Raw genomic sequence first — 26535 nt, forward strand, 5'->3', positions numbered from 1 at the left:
CACCCACTTTGCACAGATGTAAATGACTGCACAAGGAGGTGAGGGAACAGAGGCCCACTTAGTATATGTATTGCTGGTTATTTTGTGGGTGATATGAAATTTATAATTTCCTTCACTTTTTATTTCTTGCTATTCAGTACTTGGATTTGGTAGGTGATGCGAACTTGTTGCTTCATAGCTACCTGGTTTTGAAATGTTTTGGTTTTAGAGTAATTCAGCCTTATGTGAAGAGTAATGGAGAGAGACAAGCATGGATCAAGATTTTCAAAAACAGCTAATGCTTTCGAGTGCCCAACTTAAGACATCATAAAAGAGAGACATTTTTAGCTGATAATTGTCCTGTGCTCCCTTCAAGGTCTGCGCCAAGCTTCACTGATTTCTCTAACAGATAAAGTTTTAAGCCTATTTTCTCTGGATCTAGCAGCTCTTTGGATAAGGACTTACAATCCTTAAATTTTTCAGAATTGTGTGAATTTCAGAAAGTGCTGAGCACCTGCCCTCTGTTAAAGAGGTTGGGTTGCACATCCAAAATCACTAGCCATTTTTTAAAATCTTGCCCATAAACTGAAGTCCAGGTAGCCTGCTACCTTTCCCCTCCTGCATCCTGCCCAAACAGAACATTGGCAAGTCAGACCATTTGAGGGTAGCATCTTTAAAATGACACAAATCTGGAACAGAATAAGAATCACAAAGAGGTTCTACATAATATAATATTTATCACAAATTAACAAATAGAATTCTTAAATATTTTAAGTAGCCAGTGGATATAAAATTCTGTCTGTTTGGAATTGGGGAGCATTTCCTGATCAGTAAGAAACATCTGTCAAAACTGCTTCTCAGTGGACAAGAATGCACAGCACAGATGGAAAGCCATGGCTGTAGTGTTTTTCTTTCATCCATCAGAAATTGCATTCCCCAGACCCAGGCTCAGATGGTTGGGATTGTGGGGGGTTGGGGTGCAAGATAACATAAGTAATATGTCATTTTGCAACAGAATACAAAATGTTACACGGATTCTGAATGTGAGATGCCTGCCCCAGGAGAAGAGGGTACAGTAGCCCAGCACCCCAGCAGGACACTGCAGATACTGCTGTAGCCTGTACTGTGCATCTTGTCCACTTAAAGCAAAGATCTGTCTGCACCTAGAAGATACTCCCTGCCTTCTCCCTACTCAGAAGAAATGAGGAGAACACCGCCCTGGTACCTGCCCCCTTTGCTTCCCCTAGAGCTCTCAGCTGCTCTAGCACCAAACAAATTAACGCCAAATGCTGAGGCACAGTACCTCCTTCCAGGAGAGGTTCTCCATAGACAGAACATCTCAAATAGTGCCCTGATCTCAGCTCATCAGTCAGAGCAACGTGCCTCCCAGGCACTGACTGCATGGACAGGTCATAGTGCTAGAAAGATTGGCCATCACAAACATTTTCAAACCAAACCCAGGTGCCTAAAAAGCTTCTAAATATAAAGGGTGTAATTTTCAAATGTGCTGAGCATCTGCAGTGCTCAGGGATGTAGTGGGAGCCAGGATCACTCAGCATCTCTGAAAATCAGGCTATTTCTTTAGGTAGCTCAATATGGATTTAAAAGCCCTGGCATGAGGCAGCAGGTTGGAAAACATTTGCCTCTAGCAGCAAAACATACAAGGCAGGGTCTCTGTTGCTGCCCATGTACTTTATAATCAAGTCCGCTAACATCTACAAAACACAAAATGCCTCTTGCAGAACTGTCATTCAGATGCAGTGGGAGAGAAGATTATTCAGTCCTGAATCAGCAGAGTGTGGAATCAACACCATAACATTGATACTGGGCTGTTTCATCTCATCGCAGACTGTCAGCCAACCTTGAGCACATGGACATGCTGGGGATGACAACAATGCCCGCTTGTCTTCCTTAATTATTTCAGCCAACTCCAATCAAGACTCTAAAAAAGAAGCAAAAGAGCAACTAGAGTTAAGTCGGTTTATCAATTTTCAAATCAACGACCATCTGCCTGGGAGCCTGCATTGTCCAAAACCACTCACTGATGGCAGTCTTGGAATTATAAGATTGAAGTGGGCAGTGTTTTAACTACCCAAGACCTGCTGGTAACAAACAGCTAATCAAGGTATTTCATAGGCTTCTGACAGTTCACAAACAGCAACTACTTTCTGAATCAAGAGCCTGAAAAGAAGTTACCCTGAATCTATTCTCAGCATTGGGGAGGAACTGATGAGAAAACCAGAAATGAGGAATTTTTGGTGCCAGGGATTGTGAGCTACTGAAACTCAGTATACTGGCAGACAGTTAACCTTTGCCCTCTAAGCTACTGGTTTCTTCTTTGACACAGATCTGCAGGGACCAGAAGTCCTTACTGTCTGAAGGCTATTGGGTAACCATATGACATGAGTAAATGGTGTCAGCTCAGTCCCTACTGTCACAAACCTACCACATTAGCTGGCACTAATTGGACCTTGATGGAGGTCTCAGCAGCAATACCTGATAAAGTGTCTCAGCTATTCATAAGCAGCTGGTTTGTAAATTAGCAGAAAAAGTGAGAAGTAGTAAGCAACACAGGGTCATCAAAACCAAACATTAAACCTTAAAGGCTAGATTCTGTGCTGTGCCCATGAAAGGTGCAGCCCAAGACAGGAGGCTAAGGAGGCTTTAAATAACATTTCACCCTTCACATTCTGGGCAACTGGGCTCTGCCCTGGGAGCTGCTCTAACTTACAGTAACCTCCCCAGGGCTGCCCATAGCTGTTCAAGAATCCAGTGCTCATTTTGGCTACTCTACCTCCCTACCCCATCCTACTCCAGAGTTTGTGGTGTCCGCAAAGGGCAGATTGTGCCGCTCATATGCTGCTCTTGGGTTGGGAAAATTCTTTACTGGTTTCTTACACAACTGCCACAAAGGTTACAGGGGTCAGAGCAGTGATCCTCTTAACATGTTTTCAAGTGGCTGGTGAGGAGTGGAAGCATGTTGTATATGTAGGTTTTAGCATGGCTTCATAGGAAATCATCCTCAGGGAAAGGTGTATTGAAGGGAACAGCTAACATTCCAGCTAGGAGAGTAGCTTAACATCACAGTGGGAGGAGATAAGTGAAATCTTAATCCCAAGGTCACAGCAGGGACATTTAGATAAATGTAACTGCATAAGCAGCTTGCAACAGAACAAGCTGCCAGGAGAGAGCGTGGCATCTGACACAGGAGATCATCATCATTAGTCTGGACACCATACTGAGTGCTCATGGGAACAGCTTCATTTCATCCATTAGAGATGGGTTCAAACAGGTAAGGGCCTTGCCTGCTCAAGGGGAAGGATAGGAGGAGAAGAACTAGCTAGCCCATAGTTTCTGCCTAGCCCAATGACTTATGAATTCCAGTTTCTCATTATTTAGAGAACGGTGAAATATCCTTCTGCTCAGACACAAGGTCCCAGATTGACATCATACTTGTCCAGTCACACCACTTGTTCCTCCTACTCCCCACTCCCTCTGAACCTTAAGCCCATTCCTACTGCCCCTCCTGCTCTTGTCAAGTCAAAGAGGGGACAGGGCTCAGGAACAGGAGAAAAGGTTCACTGGAGGAAGTTCTTTCTATTCTATAACAAGATCCTGAGAGAGAATGCTCCCACCACTATCCCCTGTTTGCCACTATCCCCTGAATGCTCCCACCACTATCCCCTGTTTGCCACATCTACCTTGCACATTTCCGGAGCCAGGAATAGGATTCCTTAGCTGATTGTTTTGTCAGTCCTCCTGCTATCCTTTTCGAGCAACTCACCAGGACACTGCACGCATATTTGACAGCAATAGCCTGACTTGTCACAAAGGACCAGAGATATATTTTAAGAAGTGCTCAGTAAGCAAAAGCTTCCAACTGAAGCCAATGAAACTTTGAAAAATCAAGCCTTTGAATCATAGAAAGAGACTTACCATCATGCTGCTGTTCTGCTCCTGTTTTGCCTCTTGAATGATAGTGCTAAAGCGGTCAAGATAGTTCAGATTCTCTTCTATCACACGGGCAAAAACTTCCCTATAAAAAAGGCATAAGGGGGCAGGTTTAAACTATGACTGACCCACTCCTCCAGAAGGAACAGAACAGGGAGAGGAGGAAATAAAATTACAGCAGTTTATCTGCAATTCTAAAAGTTACTCTGCAACTGTATTTGGCATGCCACTCTGCTGATGCCAAGGGAGTGACAGAGAGGGCTTCCAGCCACCATCCACAGGGCAAATATTAAGTTAGGAATGGTTCACTGAACAATAATGTCCTGCATTCACTCAGGACAAGGCAGAGTTCCAGAGAGGTGCCATAATACTGGAGACCTCAAAAGATGAACAGAAATGCCATGAATTACCTGGGATCTAATCTGAAGCAGCCAATTTCTAAAATTCTGAGTAACCAAGTATGACCTTAAGAGCCCCACGATGGCAAATGACTCACTGTTCAGTAAATACAACGGTTACCAGGCCTGCCAAACTCTCTGCATCTTAGCAGTGCTGTCATAATATTTATCCAAAAAGCATCTTGTAAAAATTGGTGACCCTCAGGTCAATACTGGATAATGTAGAAATGGTTACTTACTGTAACTGTGGTTCTTCAAGATGTGATGCAGACGTGTATTCCAGGTAGGCATGTGTGCACCCTGCAGGCCAAAGACCTTTGTCTATCAGTACTCTTAGAGGGGTGGCACTTATGTCTCGTATCTGTAGCCCCGCTCCTGAGTATACGAGGAAGCACCACCGCAACCCCTCTCAGTTCCTTGGCACTGAAGACTCTGATGCAGAGTGAACAGAGGGTGAGATGTGGAATACATGTCTGCATCACATATCGAAGAACCACAGTTACTATAAGTAACTATTTCTTCTTCGAGTAGATGCAGATGTATATATTCCACCAGGTAGGTGATTCATAAGCAACACCCCACAGTTCCTTTGCACCGAATGTCCAGGGGAAGACTCTGATGCAGAGGGGATGGAGGGTCCATTGTGGAATACACGTGTCTAGCCTTTTATCTGAGCAGGACTGAACAGTTTCATGCTTGCCTCGCCTGTTCATATTGTATGCGGATTGCATGAAGGGACAAAGTTTCTGTGCAGACCATCTCTAGATGGTAACGTCTTGTACAGAGACATGAGCGCCACCCGTCTAAGAGTACTGCTAGGCAAAAGTCTATGGCACGTGGGGCGCACCACATGCCCCCTGGAATACATGTCTGCATCACATGTCGAAGAACCACAGTCTAATGTATGGAGGCGTTACTCCACCAGGAAAGAATGCAGCTTGGGGAAAAATACAGGCAAATACACAGCCTGGTGCAAATGAAACAGAGTCTGCCTTGGATAAGAAGTTTGGGTGCGGTTGGAACATTACCTTATCCTTGGAGAACTGCATGTAAGGAGGCCCCACCATCAGGGCCTGCAACTCACCCACCCTCCTGGCAGAGGTAATGGCTATCAAGAATGCAGTTTTCTGAGACAGAGGTGGCAGTGGACAGGATGCAAGAGACTCAAATGGAGGCCCCAATAGAGCTGTTAAAATCATGTTCAGGTCCCATAAAGGGACCAGCTCTTGGACCGGAAGATGTAGGTGGAGAAGTCGTCTCAGAAAGCTCATCACCATGGCACTGAAACAAATTGATTTCCCTTGGATAGGGGGATGAAACACTGATATTGCTGCCAAGTACACACACAGAGCTGGGAGCCAAGACTGATTTCTAAAGGTGTAGCAGGTACTCCAAGATGTCTTGGATGGAAGTCCCCACCAGGTGGGCCCCACTTAGCGTATTAAATTAGGTATTAGCTTGGATTTTACTCTTATTTTCTTTTGTAACTAATCCTGAAGTTTATGCATCATCACTTGTAATCACTTAAAATCTATCTTTCCGTAGTTAATAAACTTATTGTTTTATCTTAACCAGTGTGTTTGGATTGAAGTGTGGGAAACTCCATTTCAGATAACAAGGCTGGTACATATATCATTTTCCTTTGATGAAATGATGGATTCCCTATGAGCTGGTACTGTTCAGAAGGGTACTAAGCAGTACAATACGCACATTTCTGTGGGAACAAGGCTGGGCCCTAGAGAGCTTGCGGGTGTTGCCCTGTATGTAATTCATGAGTGACTGGTCAGAGTGCTCATTATTTAGCTAGGAGTGAATCTGCAGGCTGAAGGCTGCATTAGCAGGCAAGAATTGGCTGTTCTGACAACAAAACAGTGTAAGAGGCACCCCAGGCTAGAGAGTTAAAGGGACAGAGCTGTTCAACTGTCCAGATTGTACCCTGGATAATATTACAGTCTGAAGCAGGCCTTGCTGATTTCTCTAACAGATAAATTTTTAAGACAGTTTTCTCTGGATCTAGCAGCTCTTCGGATAAGGACTTGCAATCCTTAAATGTTCCCTAACATCACACTCACCCAGGCGGTATACACAATTGGTAAACATGAACAAGTGCTGCATGGGTTTGTGCGATTTTTAAAAAATGGTATGAAAATTATGGGCTATGGATGGCATTATAGAATAGAGAAAGTTGCATGCTGGGACCGTGGCCTGCAGCTCCCAGAGATCTCTAGGCAAGTCGTTTCTATCTGACAACACATTGCAAAGATTTTCCAAAAGTCATTGTGCCAGACAGTAGGGTGTGGCACAGTGGGATACCTACCTGTGGTGCACTGCACTTTGCATCGACACAAGCACTGCTGGTGAGTACACGCAGTTCTGACACAAGCAGACAAGTTTGAATGCGCATGAGCAATATACTAATTTTGGCAGCTGTACACCCATGTAACTTTAATCATAGTTCGTAGTGTACACATAGCCTTGGAGTGAGCATTATTAAGGTGCATAACAGCCCCACATGACAAACATTTAAAACCTCAAAAATTTTAAGCAGACATGAGGAAATCTCCCTACTTGGAACAAAACAAATAAAAAAGAAAACACTATTAAATTAAAACCAATTAAATACTACAATACACCCTAACTACCACTAACTAAACTATCTATAAATAAACTAATGTGTGAGTGGATGAGATGGCACTGTCAGTTGGCGTCATCTCACAGCCAAATGTGATGAAAGGAACTGAGAGCCAGTTGGTCACTCCATCCCCTTTTATAAATTCATAGGGGAGGAGCTTGAGGCTATGCAGGAAGCAGCTGCAGCCAACAGACATGATTGACTAAAGCATTCTGATCTCCAGTGCATGTGGCACCAGATGTGGAGCACATATAGACAAGCACTCAAGGAAGAATGGAACACTACAAGGGAAGAATATGGACAACAAGGAGAAAAACAGTACACACTGATTGGAAGAGTAGTCAGGCAGGTGTTACAGTCAGCGAAAGGAATATACCTAATTGTAGCAGGGTGGACCCCTGCTCCTGCCCTGAAGGATTAAAAACAGCCCTGGGAGGGGGCTGTGGCTGGAGAAAGCAGCTTTTAGGCTGGGCTGATTGGGGGAAGTGGCTGCAGCTGGGGCCACGCCCCAAACAGACTCAGCTGGACCTATAAAGACAGAGAAGCCAGGGCCAGACAGAGTCTCCCTCTGCCTGTAGAGGGAGAAGGGGCTGGCTACAGGGAGCTAGAGACAGGGTACCTGAGTGAAGCAGGGCTGGGGACAGGCAGAGGAGCTGGGGAGCTCCAGCCTGGAAAGCCCCAGGCTGCGGCCTAGCATAAGGCCAACAGTTACTGGGGGTTGCAGAAGGCAGCCCAGGGGTAGGCCAAGGCAGCAGGTCCAAACCCTCCTTGCCAGTGATGAGTAGGCTTATACTGCAGTCTGCCCCAGGGCGCAGCGGCTAGACAATGACTGGCAGTAGCCGTATACTGAGGTGAGGTGGGGATAGTGGGTGGGAGTTCCCCTGGGAGGAGAAGACATTGAGAGAAAGAGGTTACTGCCAGGAGGAAGCACCCCAGGTAAAATGGCACCAGGGTCCAGGGAGGGACACAGGGGCCCAAGAGGACAGGTGGATCACCGGCCTGCAGAGGGCGCTCCTGGCTGGAAAAAGAGCTAATTCCCAGGAGTCACCAGAAGGAGGCGCCGCAGGGGTGAGTCCGCACCTCTACACTAATCCAGCCAGAAAGCTGGGTGAGGTTTGAGGGAAACAATTGAAATGCCTGAACATGCAAGGCATCAGGACAATAATACGTAGGAACGGGAACTACTGGTGCAGGAGGCCAAACCGGATATTATAGGGATAAGAAATCATGGTGGAATAGTGCTCATGACTGGAATACAGGCATTGAAGGCTATGTGCTGTTTAGGAAAGATAGTAATAAAGGTAAAGGTGGAGGGATAGAGTTCTATATCAACGATGGAGAAAACTTAAATACAATATGATAGTATAGACAAAACTGAATCTGTTTGAGTCAAAATCACTTTGGGGAAGGATTGTAAAAGAAGTTCTATTAGGATAAGGTTGGAGTATGCAACAGATCTCCGGGGCTGGACTCAGATATGGATAGAGAGCTCATATTATTAGAGAGAGAAATACTTTGGGGAATTGTGTCAAAATGAGAGACTAACTTCCTGGATAGGGATTGAAAAATAAATGTTGCTAATGCTGATATGGCCCAGTTATTCCTGGATGCGATAGATGACAGTTTTCATTGTCAGCTTGTCACGGAATTAACAAGAGGTGATGCAATTTTATACTTGATTTTGATAAGTAGTGAGGACTTCATAAAAGAGCTGGTCATAGGAAATAGCCTTCAATCGAGTGATTCAGTTTAAATTAAATGGAAGGATAATCAAAACCAGGCATCAACTGTGGTTTTTCATTTCAAAAGAGAAAACTTTGGAAAATTAAGGGAATTAATTAAAGAAATCAACTGGGCTAAAGAGCTCAAAGACTTAGAGATGGAGGCAGCTTGCAATTTCTTGTAGTGAAAGACTCTAGACCCAGCTGGATGAATAGCCACCTCAAAAAGGTTATTAGTAGTAAACAGAGAACCTTTAGGGAATGAAAGCGACATCTTGGAGGTTAGGAAAAGTGGGAATAAATGTGAATTAGCTCTTGTCAAGAAAATTAAATTAATTTTTTTTTTTTTTTTTTTTTTTTTTTAGAAAGAAGGTAGGTGAGAATATCTTTTATTGGACCAACTTCTATTGGTGAGAGAGACATACAAAGAGCTCTTCTTCAGGTAAGCTCAAAAGCTTGTGTCTCTCACCAACAGAAGCTGGTCCAATAAAAGATATTACCTCACCCACTTTGTCTCTCCAATATCCTGGGACCAACATGGCTACAACAACACTGCATACAACTTTTTTAGTTATATAAATAAAGAGAGAATAAGGAAAGATGAGGTCGGGCTGCTATGTAGCCTAGATGGGAAGGAGATTAAAGATAATATATGTATGGCCCAAAAACTAAATGAACAATTTGCCTCGGTTTTCAATTAAAATGAGAACATGGATGGGCATGAAGGCAATTTGGCTGATGGAAATGAGTGTACAGAAATGGAAATTATCACATCTGAGGTGGAAGAAAAATGTAAAGAACTTAATGCGCTCAAATCAAGAGGACTGGATAATTCCATCCCAGAATATTGAAAGAACTGGCACATGAGATTGCTAGTCTGGTAGCAAGGATTTTTAATAATTCTATCTATCTGGGAGGTAGTACCGTATGACTGAATAGCTAACATCACACCCATAACCTGGGCATTTATACAACTGCTGGTTTGAGCTCAGTAGCCGGCAAGTCTTGAGAACAAATAGTGAAGGAAAAGACAGTTACCTTTTCTGTAACTGGTGTTCTTCAAGATCTGTTGCTCATGTCTATTCCACAATAGGTATGTGTGCTCGCCACGTGCACCGGTGCCGGAAGCTTTTCCCCTAGCAGTACTCTTAGGGGAGCACCTTAGCGACCCCTGGAGTGGTGCCTCCATGGCGTGGTATAAGGAGCGCTGCACACTCCCCCCACCCCTCAGTTCCTTCTTGCCAGACAACTCCGATAGAGGGGAAGGAGGGCAGGATGTGGAATAGACATGAGCAACACATCTCGAAGAACACCAGTTACGGAAAAGGTAACTGTCTTTTCTTCGAGTGATTGCTCATGTGCATTCCACAATAGGTGATTCCAAGCTATATCTGTTGGAGATGGGTAGGAGTTCACAAATTCTCAGGACGGAGCACAGCTTTGCTGAACCCAGCATCATCCCTGGTCTGGGAGACGATCGCATAGTGCGAGGTGAACACGTGAACTGAAGACCACGTGGCAGCCCTACAAATGGCCTGAATGGGAATGTGGGCCAAAAAGGCAGCCAACGAGGCCTGTGCCCGAGTCGAGTGAACATTCACAATTGGTGGCAGAGGGATTCCCACCAGGTCATAATGGCTACGGATGCACGAGGTGATCCAGTTGGAGAGCTGCTGAGTGGAGATTGGCCGACATTTCATGCGCTTGGCCAAGGCAATGAACAGTTGCGAGGACTTTCTGAACAGCTTAGTCCATGCTCCAGGTAGAAAGCCAGAGCCTCTCTCACATCCAGCGTGTGGAGGTGGCGCTCCTCACTGGACGCATGGGGCTTGGGGCAGAGAACTGGCAGAAAAATGTCCTGACCCATGTAACCGGTGGAGACCACCTTCGGGAGGAACAAGGGGTGTGGGCGGAGCTGGACCTTATTCTTATGAAAAACCGTGTACGGGGGCTCGGAGGTCAGGGCCCTGAGCTCCGAGACTCGCCTAGCCAACGTGATCGCAACCAGAAAGGCCACCTTCCATGACAGGTGTGGCCAGGAGTACATGTCCAGCGGCTCAAACGGGGGCCCCATGAGATGGGCCAACACCAAGTTTCGGTCGAATTGCGGGACTGGGGGCCTAACATGCGGGAATAGACGATCCAAACCCTTAAGGCAGTGTTTTCCAAAGTGTGGTACGTTTAAGGGTTTCAAGGGGTACATGGCAAAAAAAATTATTTTATCATAGTTTTTTTTTAATCAGCAGAAAACAATTCACTAAAATTTAATATATAAGAATGGTGTACACTTGTGTGTATTTCTACTGTACGTTTACATTGTAACTAATATGATAATGTGTTCTGTAACATCTAATAGCATAGCAGAGCCAATGCAAACCATGTGTGCGCGTTACCGTGGCTCGGGCCTTTGTGGCATTCGCAGAAGTCATACTGACGGATAAAAGATAAAAGTGAATAACTACTCGTAGTAATCTAAAGATTGTAGCAAGTACATACTTGATGTGTATTAATATACAAAATTTCTCTTTGTTTTTGTTAAACCCATTTACAACGGATCACTGGCTAAAAACGGGAAGTTTGAAATGTACAAAAGAAAATTATGAGGGAAATACGAACGTTAGTGATGATTATGCCGAAAAATGCAGTGATATGGCGATAGACAATTATGACGACAAAATTAGTGAACCATCTGTAAGTTTATTGAATGTATCAGCTGCAAAGAAAACAAAAAAAGCCCACAAATATGCTGAATATCTTAAACTGGGATTTTTGTGGATTGGCGATGAGGTGGAGCCTGTTCCACTATGTGTGATTTGTTACGAGACTCTCACAAATGAAAATATGAAACCATCCAACCTAAAATGCCATTTTGATAGCAAACAAAAAATACGAGGGAAAATCTGTAAAATTCTTCGAAAATAGGCTGAAATATCTCCAAAAGTCCCAAAAAACAATTCATAATGTGAAGGGAGGGGAAAATATGAAAGCTTTAGAAGCTTCATATAGTGTGGCGTACTTAATTGCAAAGTCCAGAGCTGCTGAAGTGATTGACGAGACATTAGTAAAACCTGCAGCCAAAGTAATGGTACAAGTGATGATTGGAGACAAGGCTAGCAAAGCTATAGATTGTGTCCCCCTCTCAAATAACACTGTTCATCGTAGAATCACTGATAAGGCCGAAAACGTAAAGCAGCAATTATTGTCAAGAGTACAAAAGAGTTGTTACTATGCACTGCAAGCGGATGAATCCACTGATATTGTGAATTTAGCTAATCTTTTGTCAGATACGAGCTGAATAATGAAGTCCACGATGATATTTTGTTCTTTTCAACATATACCAACACAACTGGAGAAGCTATTTAAAAAAAGTTATTGATGACTTTATCAAAAACAATGATTTGGACTGGAGTTGTGTTGGAATAAGCACAGATGGCGCCAGAGCCATGATTGGTTTAAAGAAAGGAGTTGTTGCACGTATTCAAGCTGTTGCGCCAGAAGCAAAATTGACTTGTTGCATTCACAGGGAAGCACTCACCACTCAGAACATGCAGACAGATCTAAAGCAAGTACTGGATGATGCTGTGAAAATAATCAATTTTGTGAAAGGCCGCCCTCTGAATGCCCGTCTGTTTTCTCAGCTTTGTGATGAAATGGGCAGTGATTACACACAACTCCTATTTCACACTGAAGCGCGTTGGCTTTCGCGTGGAAAAGTTCTGAAGTTGCGAGAAGAACTGCAAGTTTTTTTAGATGAAACCAACCTGCGAGACTGTATACACGACTGAAAATGGCTATGCAAACTAGCATATATTGCAGATATCTTTGCTCATTTAAACAACTTCAATCTATCCTTGCAAGGGAAACTCATATCCCTATTCCATGTTCAAGACAAAGTGAGCGCCATGGTCGCAAAATTGAAACTGTGGCATAAACGTCTTAGTCGTCGTGAACTGGATTCCTTTCCATGTCTTCAAGACTGAGTAATAAACTCGACTAACAAACTTGATAGTGATGTGTTGCAAACCATGAAGCAGCATTTGGAAAGCTTGCAGAAAGATCTTTGTAAGTATTGCCCTGAACCGGACGGCACCTTTGAATGAATAAGGAACCCTTTTCTCATCAATGTTCAAACACTGCCAAATAACCTCTCTGCTTCAGAAGAACGGCTCTTAGAGCTGGCTTCAGATAGCTTCCTGAAAACAAAATTTGAGCAAAATACACTGATGTCATTTTGGTTGGGGGTTAGCTCTGAATATCCAGCTCTATCAGACAAAGCTGTCAAGTATCTTCTGCCTTTTCCCATCTCGTATTTGTGCGAGATCGGATTCTCTGCGCTGGTTGGCATCAAAAACAAAAACACAAAATCGTCTTATTGACGTAGAGACCCATCTTCCTTAAGATCACAAACATCGAGCCAGATATCCCCGCGATGGTGTTTGGTCAAAAGCAGTTCCATCCCTTTTACTGAATGGTTTGGTTTGTACTGAAAATTTTTCAATACCGAAATAGTAAGTATTAAAACTAGTGCTTTCTTCACTAACCTAACCAAACCAGCGTATTTTAATTTCAGAATGATACAAATTCATATATATATATATATATATATATATATTATATATATATATATATATATATATATATATATATATATATATATATATATACACACACACACACACACACGCTGTTCTGCCAGACTGTTGATTCGCTTCTATTATTTTAATTATTTCTAGTACTATTTCTATACGTAACTATTATTTCTATTAAAAGTTTTGTTTCAACTGTCTATAATATAATTTTGTATTTATTTCTAATAAACATTTGATCCAGAATGAAACAAATTAGGAATGTGTTATAAAAATGTGGCTACCACCCCCCAACCCCCCAAAAATTATCTTCACCGGAGAAGGGGTACACCGGTAAGACAAATGTCTCAAAAGGGGTACTCAACTGTTGTAAGTTTGGGAAACATTGCCTTAAGGAATGGGCCAGTCATAGCATGGGAGAATACCGTGTGGCACTGCATCAGCAGATGGAAGGCCGATATGGCTGCCAGGTGCACCTTGACTGACAAGGGTGCCAGGCCCTGGGCTGTAAGGTGAAGGAGGTAGTCCAGGATACGCCAGATCGGGGCAGCCACCAGGGAAATGCCCCGTTCATTCACCCATCTGGAAAACAGACCATTTTGCCAAGTAGGCTCAGCACATGGAGGGCTGCCTGCTTTCTAGGAGGACACGCTGAACCCCTTCCGAGCACATCCTTTCCTCCTTTCCTAACCACTGAGCAGCCACACCGTGAGGTGGAGTACCAATAAGTTGGGGTGGAGGAGAGCAGGTCCAGGCAGGACAGCCACGGTGGGGTGACCACCGGGCCCGTGAGGGTCCCATACCAATGCTGTCTGGACCATGCCGGGGCAATTGAGGGACCCGGGCCTTGTCCATCTTTATCTTTTCCAGGACCTTGCCAATCAGCGGGAACAGGGGAAAGGCATAGAGAAACTGGCCTGACCAGGACAGAAGGAAGGCATCGGAGATAGCGCCTCATCCCAGCCCTTTCCCCCCACCTTCTCCCCCCAGGAGCAGAACCAGGGAAAGCGATGGTTCTGCTGAGTTGCAAACAGGTCCACCTGCGGAGTTCCCCCACACTTGGAAAAGTCTGTGCACCACCTCTCGATGGAGAGACCACTCGTGCTGAGAGGAGAAGTCCCTGCTCAAGCAATCCGCCCGCACGTTCCAGGCGCCCGGCAGATGGAAGGCCTGTAGGCAGATGTCATGGGCTATACGGAAGTCTCACAGCTTGAGGGCTTCGCGGCAGAGGGATTGTGAGGACCCTGAACACGCAGCCCTCCAGGTGCAAGCAGAAGGCCATGCACGCCAGCCGTACCGCCCTGAGCTCCTCCACATAAACATCAAGGGTCAGATTCAGACCCACGGTCTGTGGTCGCCTCTGGAAGTTCCCCACATGGGCCCCCCATCCCATGTTCGACACCAGTTCCAGCAACAGGGCCCTGCCCCTGAATGGGACCCCTTGGAGCATGTTTCTCGGGGAGGTGATTACTGGTTCAGGTACTGTGAGGACTTTGTCCATCCTGTCCCTGGTCTGGGAGAACTCCAAGGCCAACCAGAGCTGGAGGCTGGAGGGGCCTCATCCTGAGTCTGACATGACGGACCACATACGTACACATCCACATATGACACAAGAGCTGCAGGCATGCTCTGGCTGTTGTCACCAGAAACCTTGTGTCTGTGTCGATGAGCCCCTTCAGGGTCTCGAACCTGTCTGGTGGGAGGGAGGCTCTGGCCGATGAGGCATCCAGGACTGCCCCGATAAACTCTATGTGTTGAACCGGGTCTAACGTGGACTTGGTGTTGTTTACGAACAAGTCCAAAGTGATGCACGTGGACAGAAGAAGTGCCACGTGATCCTGCACCTGCGACCAGGAGCTGCCCTTGACCAACCAGTCATCCAGATAGGGGAAGGTCTGGACCCCCCCGGTGCCTGAGTTAGTCCACCACCAACATACATTTCATGAATACCCATGAGACAGTGGACAGGCCAAACAGGAAGACCGTAAATTGGTAGTGTTCCTGTCCCACCATGAAACGGAGGAAGCATCTGTGCCCCTCGAATATATGAATGTGGAAGTACACGTCCTGCAGATCAAGGGTGGCGTACCAGGCCCCAGGATCGAGGGAGGGGATGAGGGAGGGCAGGGAGATCATGCGGAACTTGAGCTTCACCATGTACTGGTTTAGGCCTCGCAGGTCCAAGATGGGCCTGAGTCCCCCTTTGGCCTTCGGGAGAAGGAAATAGTGGGAGTAGTACCCCTTGCCTTTTAACCCCCCAGGTACCACTTCCACCGCTCCTAGGCTCAGGAGTTGCCCCACCTCCTGCTCGAGCAGGGCCTCGTGCGAGGAGTTTCCCGGGAGGGACAGGGAGTGGTTGGGCGGGGAGGAAGTAAACTGGAGTGTGTAGCCCCAGGACATGGTGTTGAGGACCCACTGATCCGAGGTCAGCCGCAACCACTCTGGGAGGAAAACACACAACCAATTGGAGAAGGGAAGCTTTATTGGGGGTGGATCTCTGATGAGAACTGGCATGGCGCCCCTGGGCGTCCTGTCAAAATCACCTTTTCCCTGCCTGCTTGCCCTTGGAGGACCCAGGCTGAGGGGCAGGGCGAGACTGCCTCTGTGGGCGCCTCTTATAGTCCCATGACTTCTTATAAGCAGTCTCATATTTTGGGTGGGTGGCCTGAGTGGCAATCTGCTGCAGCTTGAACTTAGGTTTAGCCAGAGCTGGAACATAGAGACCCAGAGTCTGGAGAGTCATACGGGAGTTTTTCAGGCCATGCAGTTTTGTATCCATTTGGAGAGTCCAGAGAGCAGGAGCCACGACACCCTTCTCATGGACACCGCTAAGGCCATGGACCGCGTGGCCGTGGCCGCTGCATCTGAAGCTGCCCGCAGGGTTGTCCTGGCAGCTGCTGTACCCTCCTCCACCAGCGCTTTGAACTCCTTCCTGTCGCGCTCCTGGAGGGAGTCCTTGAACTTGGGCAGGGAGCCCCACAGATTGAACTCATACCAGCCCAGGAGAGCTTTGTGATTCACCACCTGTAACTGTAAGCTCGAGGACGAATACATTTTCCTTCCAAAAGAGTCCAGCCTCCGCGAATCTTTATTTTTCAGGGTAGGGGCTGGCTGGCCCTGCCGCTCCCTGTGGTTGACCGACTCAACCACCAGGGAGTTAGGAGCAGGGTGGGTGTATAAGTATTCATGCCCCTTGGCGGGTACAAAATACTTGCATTCCGCTTTCTTGGAGATGGGGGGCAAATGAGGCCGGTGTTTGCCACAAGGCATTTGAAATTTTTGCCACCCCTTCATGGAGAGGCTAGGCTACCTTACCCAGTGCCGAGGAGGACAGCACATTAAACAGAGTCTTTGAAGGCTCCTCCATCTCCTCTGCTTGGAGGTGGAGGCTTGATGCCACCCTTTTTAAGAGTTTTTGGTGGGCCCTAAAGTGCTCTTGCAGAACGGAGGGAGGCAGGGCCATAATCACCTCATACGGGGAGCGCGAGGAGGCCGGTGCAGTACTTTGGGTGTCCACCGGCATGAGAGGGTCCACCACCTGGATGGTCTCCAGGCACAGTGCCGAGGACGTACGTCCCACCGATTCCTTCCACAGAGGTCTGGAGAGGGAGGCCAATGGTCCTTCTGAGGCTCCAGCCACTGAGCGAGCCCACACAAGCCTTTAACTCTGAACTGCCCTTTGACTTATTCTCTTTCATGATGCTTCAGATAGAGCAGATGTCAGTGCTGGGCAACTTGTATGACTGCTAGCAAGCATCTTCACTCTGAAGACAGAATGAAGATGGTGATATCTGGTGCCAATATATTCTTCTCTCTTACTCCAAATGGGGCAAGCAAACAAGGTCTGCACCACTCAGTGAGTAGCCATGTCCCAAACACAGAAAAGAACTTGTCCTGCTCTAGTGTGAATGACATCACATGAATCTTTTTAACACAGATAAACCCAGCTTAAGAAATTCCTGATCCAACTTTCAGTGCCCTAACTCTGAGGCACACACTGCTTTTCCTCTGCCAGCGTACAACTTGACTAGATTCACTGAACATAAATTAAGTAAAGAAAAAGCTAGTTCTGATGAGACAGCAGGTGCAGCAGATCCAACAACGGACTCAGCAGATCCAACAACGGACTCAACAAATAGGACAGAGCAGCTACCCACATTTAAAGATATGCTCTCGGCATTGTAAGATGCCTGCAAAGAAGCACACTGCTCTGAGCTAAGCCAACAACTTTTACAGCTGTTAGGTGTGACCCAGGACAACTGGCAGAGGGCATACCATACCATAACTCACATCAGGCCTGACATTCATTGCCTCAACACAGTGTTATCATAATCTGTACCTACAAGGCATCATGTAAGATATGCAAAACAGTAACATGCTGGTCTTTAATATTATCTCACAATGTAGGTGGCGTATAAAGAACGATAGATGTGTGCTGGAAGAAGGTGTTTTGCAAGGAGTGCATAAATCCAGCCTGTCCTAGACAAAGAAATGTCATTTCACCAGCTTTCCTGCGTCTCCAGGGTAAATTGAGCCAGGTAATATCTCGGAGGAAAAGTACATCTACATATAAAGTTAAAGCCATCAAGCTAAATGAGCGAAGGGGAAGACCACTTGGCTATCATGATAGGGGATGGAGCCTGCACTCCAGGCAGCCTTACTAGCTCTTGAAATAGACAACAGACTTTGGAAAATACAAGCAGCAGCATAAAGCCATTTTGGCATCCATCACTGGACAGACAAAAGAGGCTAGAGCTCTGGTAATCTGAAAAAGGTGGATCCTTTAGCCAAGTGGGTTGAAGTCTCTGGGAACTTGCTGAAGTTAAGTTTTAGTCACTAGAAAGCATATTTTGTTTTACTTGTAACCACATCTATGTCTTCTATTCTTACTTATCACTTAAATGTGTGTTCTTTGTTATAAAACTTGCTCTTGTTTTACTACAAAACCATCTCAGTGCTGTGTACTAAACTGAAAGGTGAAGTCCTCAGCTAAATTAACAGGTTGGTGTGTGTTCTGTCTCTTTGTGGGCAGCACATACAACTTCTGGGTATCCGAGAGAGCAACTGGACACTGTTTTGGGGAGACTCAGAATTGAAAGAGCTGTTGGTGTCCCCCTGCAAGGAGCAACCAGGTTGGTGAAAACCAGGGCGAGATCATTGTGCATTGAGTAGGTTGCTGGTATGTGGACTCTAAGCCAAAGCTGCACAGCACAGCAGCAGGCAGTGCCAGAATCCCTTGCTAGTCTGGTTGCACCCCCATAGCATCACAAGAGCAGCAATTGGGGCCAGCAAGTTTCATAAAAGAACAAGACTTCAGCCTAGTTTCTGATTCTGATATTCAGTATGGTTGTAACATACAAGACCTGTTAGGACTCTATCCTTCCACATACTCAGAAAAAGCACCAACACTCAACTGAATGGGAGCGCAAGATCACAGGCTAATTGCTGCCCTGAGCCCAGGCAACCTCAGTGACCCCAGCTCCAGATCAGTCAAGAGAAACTGAACAACCAGAGTCCACTTGAACTGAAGATGATTCAGGCTACTGCAGCTGCAATGGACACCAAATGTGGTCAGCTTTAATCAGGATTAACAACAGGCCAGGCAGCCAGCAAGAGGACTTGGGCAAGAAGAGAGGGCGGATTGTGATTCACAGTGTTTCATAGGCCAGCCTTATTCTATTCTGGTTCTTACACCATGGCCATCACAATGGTACCTCTAAAGTCACAATTACTCTACCAAAACATACCAGGCAGCACACAAGCTGTGTGCTTTTCAAGAAGTCCAACGTCCTAATGTATCACAGTTGGAGCCTGTCTACACTACAACTCGGTGAGGGAGCGCAAGCTTTCAGAGCTCTTGCATATAAAATAGGTATACTCTTCAGAAAAGAAGGAGACTGGTCTTAACCTCCCCTCCTTGGCTCTTACCCATCTCTAGGAGCGGTCATAGAAGAGAGGGGATGGGGTATGTTGCCAGAGAAGTTTGGCGGGAGCCATGTAGCAGTTGAAGAGGTGGCTGCACTTTCGATGCTGGAACTCACAAGAGATCGAGCAGAACTCTGAGTCTAGAATAAAAGCAGAATTATTTTCATTGCACATATTCAGTGGATGGACACAGATTTTAGTCCTGCTTCATTTGGGTTTACACTGCCAAGCCAAGAGACCTGCAATTAGTGCATTATAAGCATCATTCAAGATAAATATACATTAATGCAAAAGCTATGGCAATGAAACATCAAGCTAACAAATTGAAGCCCCAGAGGTAATGAATTGCCAGTGTTTAAGGTTGTCACATCCACAGTAACTCACCCAAATTGCACATACGGTATATTTTAAGCTGAAGTCACCTATGGCACTCGCCCTCCCAAGCCCATGCACTACAGTAACCCTCCAGGCTGGGGAGAGCTGTATATGGTTTCAGAACTGAACTGGCAAGTGGCCAGGAGATGCAAAGCTTTCACTTCCCCAGGACCTGAGAGGGTAGCCTGGGGTAGCAGAGACAGACTCAAACTAATATGACTGGTGCTCCAGCCACACCGTCTGTCTTTGCTTCCACAGCACAACAGCAGTAATGTAGGAAGCAGATGTGCTACTCCACAGCAGGCTTTTCCCTTGTTTTGGCTATTTAGACTAAGTTCTTCAGGGTAGCAACTGTCTCTGTGTGTGTCTGTGCAGTACCCAGCAAAACAGGGCCCTGATTCTGGCTGGGGCCTCTAAGTGCCACTGTAAGAAATAATACACAGCATGCATAAGCCACAGAACAATTTCTGTATATACTCAGCACACAGTGCTTCAAATCTTCCACAACACTTTACCAACTATCACAGATCTGACAGGTCACACACTGCCTGGCTAAAGAGGTTATTGTTAGCGTTTAGGGACTTCAATCCTAAAGTCACTTACACAAGCAATTTTCAGCAAATGCCAGATCTCCCTCTGCCTTTTTCCCTGCATCTGCATCACCGAACTGTCAGCCTCCTTAATGTTATTCAGAGCCACTTCAATCTTTGGAAGTAAATCAATAATCTTCTGTTTACAGCCTAACAGCTTGCTGTAACAAAGGAGAAATCACAATCACTTTTCCATTCAATGGGGCACAGGCTTTGGCAGAGTCAATGTGGCTGCACTGATTTTACATCTTGCTATTTAAGGAAAAACTGGGTAAACATGTACTTGTCCCTCAGCATTTACATTGATAGCTGAAGGCACAGATGCACAACTGAAAGATTCTTTGGGACCATGGTGGCTCCTAGAAGCCTTCGGATCTAATGATCAAGGTACACAGCACAAAAAGTTCAATGCAAGAAGGCTTCAGGACTTAGAATTTTCAGTATTTTAGTCTTTCTTCACAAAGAAACCTCCTGCCATGGACCCCTCCACCTCAGCAACAGTCATATATGTACATGGAACTCACTTGAGGGAATGTTCCCAGAGGAGATGTGAAATGCTTTTAGGGAAAGCGTTAAGGGGTTGTGTTACAGTATAAGTCAGATGAATGTGAGTATAGAGTGTCTGCATGTCCTTGAAGGGGAAAGCAATTCTTGGTGGGGGGGCTGCAATGCCCCACTGACAACAGAAAATTTGAGGGGGATGTATAACAAGGTCTAAGACAGATCTTCCCCCCTTTACTAGCTTTGAAGGTTTAGGGACAGTGAAGGGAATATGCCCTTCAGCAATCTGAACTGTCTCTGATTGAAGTTTTTGTTCTTGGAATATGAATGCAAGGGCTCTCTCTGCTCCCCAACAGAATTAGTATGTTAAAAGGTCTCCAGCCCAGAATGACAGAAGCTGCATCTTGTCTCTGTTTTCCTCCAGAAAGGAAAGCTTTTCTGGTACCTAAGGTGTCCAAAGAGCTCCTTGAGAACTCGATCCTGGCTCTGCACAGTCTGCACAATAATCTTCACCATGTCAGTGCTGTCACTGTAGGCGTGATCTGGAAGGGACACCAATTGTCTGGTTAGCATAGTGCTCCTCAGCAAACATTTCAGACACAAACCCACAAGTCAAAGAAGGAGTTCTCCTAACAAGCTCTGCCAAAGAAAAAGAGACCTACATAACAATACAGGAACAGCTATACGGGGTCAGACTGAAGGTCCATCTAGCCCAGTATCCTGTCTTCCAACAGTGGCCAATATCAGGTGCCCCAGAGGGAATTAACAGGTGATCATCAGTGATTCATCCCATCACCCATTCCCAGATTCTGGCAAACAGGCTAGAGACACCATCCCTGCCCTCTCTGGCTGATAGCCATTGATGGACCTTTCATCCATGAACGTATCTAGTTCTTTTTTGAACCCTGTTATAATCTTGGCCTTCACAACATTTTCTGGCAAGTAGTTCCACAGGTTGACTATGCGTTGTGTGAAAAAAATACTTCCTTTTGTTCATTTTAAACCTGCAGCCTATTCATTTCATTTGGTGACCCCTAGTTCTTGTGTTATGAGGAGTAAATAACCCTTCCTTATTTACTTTCTCCACACTAGTCATGATTTTATAGATCTCTATCATATCCCTCCTTAGTCGTCTCTTTTCCAAGCTGAAAAGTCCCAGTCTTATTAATCTCTCCTCATATGGAAGCCGTTCCATACCCCTAATAATTTTTGTTGCCTTTTTGTGAACCTTTTCCAATTCCAGTACATCTTTTTTGAGATGGGGTGACCACATCTGCCCACAATATTCAAGATGGGGGCATATCATGGATTTATATATAGAGGCAATATGATATTTTCTGTCTTATGATCTATCCCTTTCTTAATGATTCCCAACATCATTTGCTTTTTTGATTGCTGCTACACATTGAGTGGATGTTTTCAGAGAACTATCCACAATGACTGCAAGATCTCTTTCTTGAGTGGCAACAGCTAATTTAGACTCCATCATTTTATATGTATAGTTGGGATTATGTTTTCCAATGTGTATTACTTTGCATTTATAAACACTGAATTTCATCTGCTATTTTGTTGCCGTCACCTAGTTTTGAGAGATCCTTTTGTAGCTCTTCACAGTCTGCTTGGGATTTAACTACCTTAAGTAGTTTTGTATCTGCAAATTTTGCCCTTTTCCCAGATCATTTATGACCCGATTAAAAAAGAAGGGGTTAAGTCTACTAAATCAAAAATCCTTCTCCAGTGCACGCAGTTATACTACACATCAATCATGAGCCAGTCAGAGCACAGGGGAGCTGACACTAATCACCCATCTCTCCACACATTATACAATTCCAAGCACTCTGCCCGAGCACTAATTTCCATAATGACTTCGGCTATTTACCCATCACACAACTATGCAAAAATCCCGCCTCTGACTGCCCTTATAGTACCCTAGTCATACTATTCAGGACCATCTGAATTTCTGCCACCCTCCCTACCATGACACCAGCCAGTGTAATTTAAGAAGTGGGGACGGAGGAGCAGAGGGCATGATTAAGAACGTTAGATGCAATGGCAAGGTAGGGAAGATGCCAGAAGGTGACCATGTTTATTGTGGGCATGAGGATGAGGAATTGCAAGGACATTGGGCATAGAATACTCATAAGAGTGCATGAATCAAAAGGTAGAGGGAGCATTTCAGTATAGCACTAACTTGAGACTCATCAATGCAGTAATAATGGAAATCTGGGACTAACATGACTTGGACTTTCTTTTTGAGAGTTTGTTTAGCCCAGGATACAATTATTAAGTAAACAGGAAACACTTGATAAATGTTTGCAAACCCCCAAAATAATAAATGTAACAAACTAGTGAATGAAGTGTGTAAATGTGCACAAGTTGTGATAATCCCCACAGCACTCCCACTCCAGGCCTCCACCACAGCACTCCCTAAAATCCATCTTATTTTTGAGCTAGAGGTGTAACTTCCAACTCAGAGGCATACCTGTGCTAGAGCTCTCATTTAGCTAGAGAGCTAAAAATAGAAGCACAGCTGTAAGTGGTGGTGGGGCAGCTAGCCATCTGAGTATGTGCCTGTCTAAGCCATAGGTATATACACAGGTGCCTAGCCCCTCCCATCACTTATGGAGTCATTGCTACACTTATTTTTTGCATGCTAGCTTGATCAGAGCTGGTGCAGACATACATTTGACTAGGTCATGGAAGTGGAATCAGACAAAGGACTGGCTACCTTTATTACCTATTACCACAGAGAGACTAATGGATTTAAGGCCTATGAGCTATTTTTCTAGACCTTTGAGAAAAAGCCAAAAAAAAATCACTGAACCAGAGCAATGCTAAGAAGGACGTGACTGTTTATCCATCTGTTCCATCTCCTACTAGAGTGTGAGCTTCTCGGGGGGCAAAAGCTGCCTTTGTTTTTCCTATTATTCCAGTGACCAGCACAATGGGGCCCTCATTCCTGACTGGGAACTCTAGGGTACTACTGCAGTAGGACCACCTCCACCATATAGGACCCTGTTACAAAGGCTGATCTCTTGGTGTGGTTTTAGGACAGCAGTGTGCATCATGGTGATCTTGCTCAACAATTCCATACACATGGGTTAAAGAGACCTCAGAGAAGCTCTGGGAGGATGGCTGATCAGTTTCCATGAACTGAAGCATAAAATTTAGGGTAATTGGAGGGACAGGGTGTGGCTCAACTGCTTTTTGGTCATTTTGTTTGTTCCATATCTGACTTTTGCTTTCTGCATCAAGTCCTGGTTCTACAAAGCCTGGAGCCCCATCAGCCTCAGGCCATGGTGTTTCTCAGGGTTACCTAACCAGACCGAGGTGTGGCTTTTGCCTGCTCCCCTGACATTGTCCTAGTGGCCCTTGGCACAGGGAGAGGGAGAAACTTCATCCACCAGCTCCAGCCCAACCTTCTAACCAGGGCCAGGACTCCCCTACTCAGGGGAAGAGATGTGACTCCAGCAGGAGGCTCACAGTAACTACCACCCTCATCACCAGTTCACAAAAAGAGCATTTGTTCTTCCTCTCTCCTCTCTGTGTCTGTAACACTCAGGGCCATTCCTTGTAGATAATTATCAAAGCCATGTTAAGTAGACTAGAATATCTAACTTTCTGCCTGTATGGTTCAAGAATCAAAGAGTAAGTGCTAAATGTGTCTGTTTGCCTGCATCCCAGTAGAAATCTAACAATGTGATCTAATTAGCATGTAATTGCTAAATCCTGCTCCTATCTTATAATGCTTCATTACTGTATTCTATTGATTCAGAGATCAAAAGGGGATATCATCATTTAGATGGGACTGGTGGTGTAATAATATTATTGTCCTCATCTCTTCTCAAAGCTTGTAATTCCACATAGTAAACCACCTATGAACTAAGTATTGTCTGTGAAAGGACCCACTGAATAGAGATCACAAACTGTCAGCTCACTTTCATGAAAGCCCATGGGGTAGAGTTACCTGTCAGTGTCCTGCCTGCTTCAACTATAAAGGAAACTTTGGGCCTGATCCTTTTCATCTCAGGTCTGCTTAAACTTTAACAGGGAAGATCTAAGCCATAAGACTGAGGTCTCCAGGTTTACCCTGAAATTCTCATGGAAGAACTTGAACAGACTCTATACCTAGACTACCTATTGGACTGTAACCTTTTATACTGATTCCAGAAAGACTTACAAATCAACAGCCTCACCATCTCGACTACAAAGCTGACCTAAGAACTTTACACACATTTGTATGTATATTGAACTCTTAACCATATTTCTCTCTTCTTTCTTTTTCCTTTTATTAATAGAACTTAGATTTAGTTAACAAGGATTGGTTGTAAGCATGCATTTGAGTAAGATCTAAATATTCATTGACCTGGTGGGCAATGCATCTGATCCTTTGGGATTGGTAGAACTTTAAGTATGGTTAGAGACCTATTAAATTCACAGCTGTGAAAAATGGTATTGCCACCCTTACTTCTGTGCTGCCTTCCCAGCTGAATGGCTGGAGAGCAGGAGCTGTTGGCCAGGTGCCTAACTCTGAAAGCAGTGCTGTCACCAGCAGTAACACAGAAGTAAGGGTGGCAACACCGTGACCCACCCCCACAAAAGCCTTGCGATCCCCTTTTAGGTCTGGACCCCAGTTTGAGAAACGCTGAGTCTCAAGGGCTTCACGTTTATATTTTGCCATTTCTAAATACAAATACATGTTTTGTTACAACACCATGAAACTTAAGATTTAAATATCTGAAACCATAACATTCAAGATTTTTTAAATAATATGACCATGAAATTTACAAAAATGGACTGTGAAATTGGTAGGGCCTTAACTATGGTGAATAAGGTTTTCAGTAACCCCTCACTATTTTAGACTTGGATGTCTAGATGGGAGCCAAAGGCTGGAATGCCTAACAGGGGCTGTATTTGGCTTCTTGTAAACCAGCACGGTATTTCAGAAGCTATTTTGTTACTGGCTGGGTGAATCTAAGGGCAGGTCTTCACTACCCACCAAATCAGCGGGTAGGGATCAATTTATTGCGTCTCATCTACATGCAGCTGAATCAATCCCCGAACACACTCCCCATCGACTCTGGAACTCCAGCTCGCAAGAGGCAGAAGCGGAGTCGATGGGGGAGGGGTTGACTTGCCGCCACTCTCACAGCCAGGCAAGTCAACTTAAGATACATCGACTTTTGTGTAGCTGAAGTTGCATATCTTAGACCAGGGCTTATTATAGAATAAACCACCAGTTTGGGAGATTGTCTGCCCTATTTCTTGCAGTCTGCCCTGAGTGAGGCACTCTCAGTGTGGCCCATCAAGACACCACGGTCACATTAGAGCACCTGTTCTTCCTCTCTCCCCTCTCATCTCTGTGTCTTCTTGGGTTTGGCCAGCGACAGTGACCTGACAAACTGACAGCTCTGTAAGTAACACAGAAGGCTTTGACGGCATCATTCCACACTAAGATAACAGCTAAGCAACAAGGCTGGGTTGGTGACCTGCATGATTTTCTGAACAACTTAGTAACTGACTGAGAAGGGTTAACAGCATGCATAGCCCTGGAGCAATTAAGCCTTAGACCACAAGACCAGAATCCTAACACTTTTTACCCTATAGCTGATGCTATGTAACACCGGACTGATTTATACATCATGACACCTACCTCCTCTACCCCAGACCCACCTGGTCAGGGCCAGGCCAAAGTGAAGGGGTGTGGCAGTTCTGACACTATATAAAAGAAAGTGTAATGAAAAGGATCACTAAATGAGTTACGTTTTACGGGCCATTTAATTTTTCAGTAGTGAAACTAATATATGATGTTATTTACACAACTTAGAGACGTTGCCGACATTTCCTCCACTCACCACCTATGTCTTTGGACAAGCA

At 45.1% G+C, this 26535-nt stretch overlaps 1 protein-coding gene across 1 annotated transcript in view; it reads right to left on the minus strand.

The window, feature by feature from the left end:
• Positions 1–636: 636 nt before the first annotated feature.
• The window catches only part of CHUK (component of inhibitor of nuclear factor kappa B kinase complex), a 76611-nt gene continuing 50712 nt past the window's right edge, over positions 637–26535 (minus strand). The window contains exons 17-21 of the mRNA XM_045024789.1: positions 21104–21200; positions 20171–20318; positions 19196–19332; positions 3916–4015; positions 637–1921 (exon numbers count right to left, since the gene is read on the minus strand). Of these exons, the coding sequence (XP_044880724.1) occupies positions 1895–1921; positions 3916–4015; positions 19196–19332; positions 20171–20318; positions 21104–21200 (509 nt within the window). The 3' untranslated portion in view covers positions 637–1894. The remainder of the gene's footprint in view (positions 1922–3915; positions 4016–19195; positions 19333–20170; positions 20319–21103; positions 21201–26535) is intronic.

This window comes from Mauremys mutica, chromosome 7, assembly GCF_020497125.1.
Source record: "Mauremys mutica isolate MM-2020 ecotype Southern chromosome 7, ASM2049712v1, whole genome shotgun sequence".
NCBI lineage: Eukaryota > Metazoa > Chordata > Testudines > Geoemydidae > Mauremys > Mauremys mutica.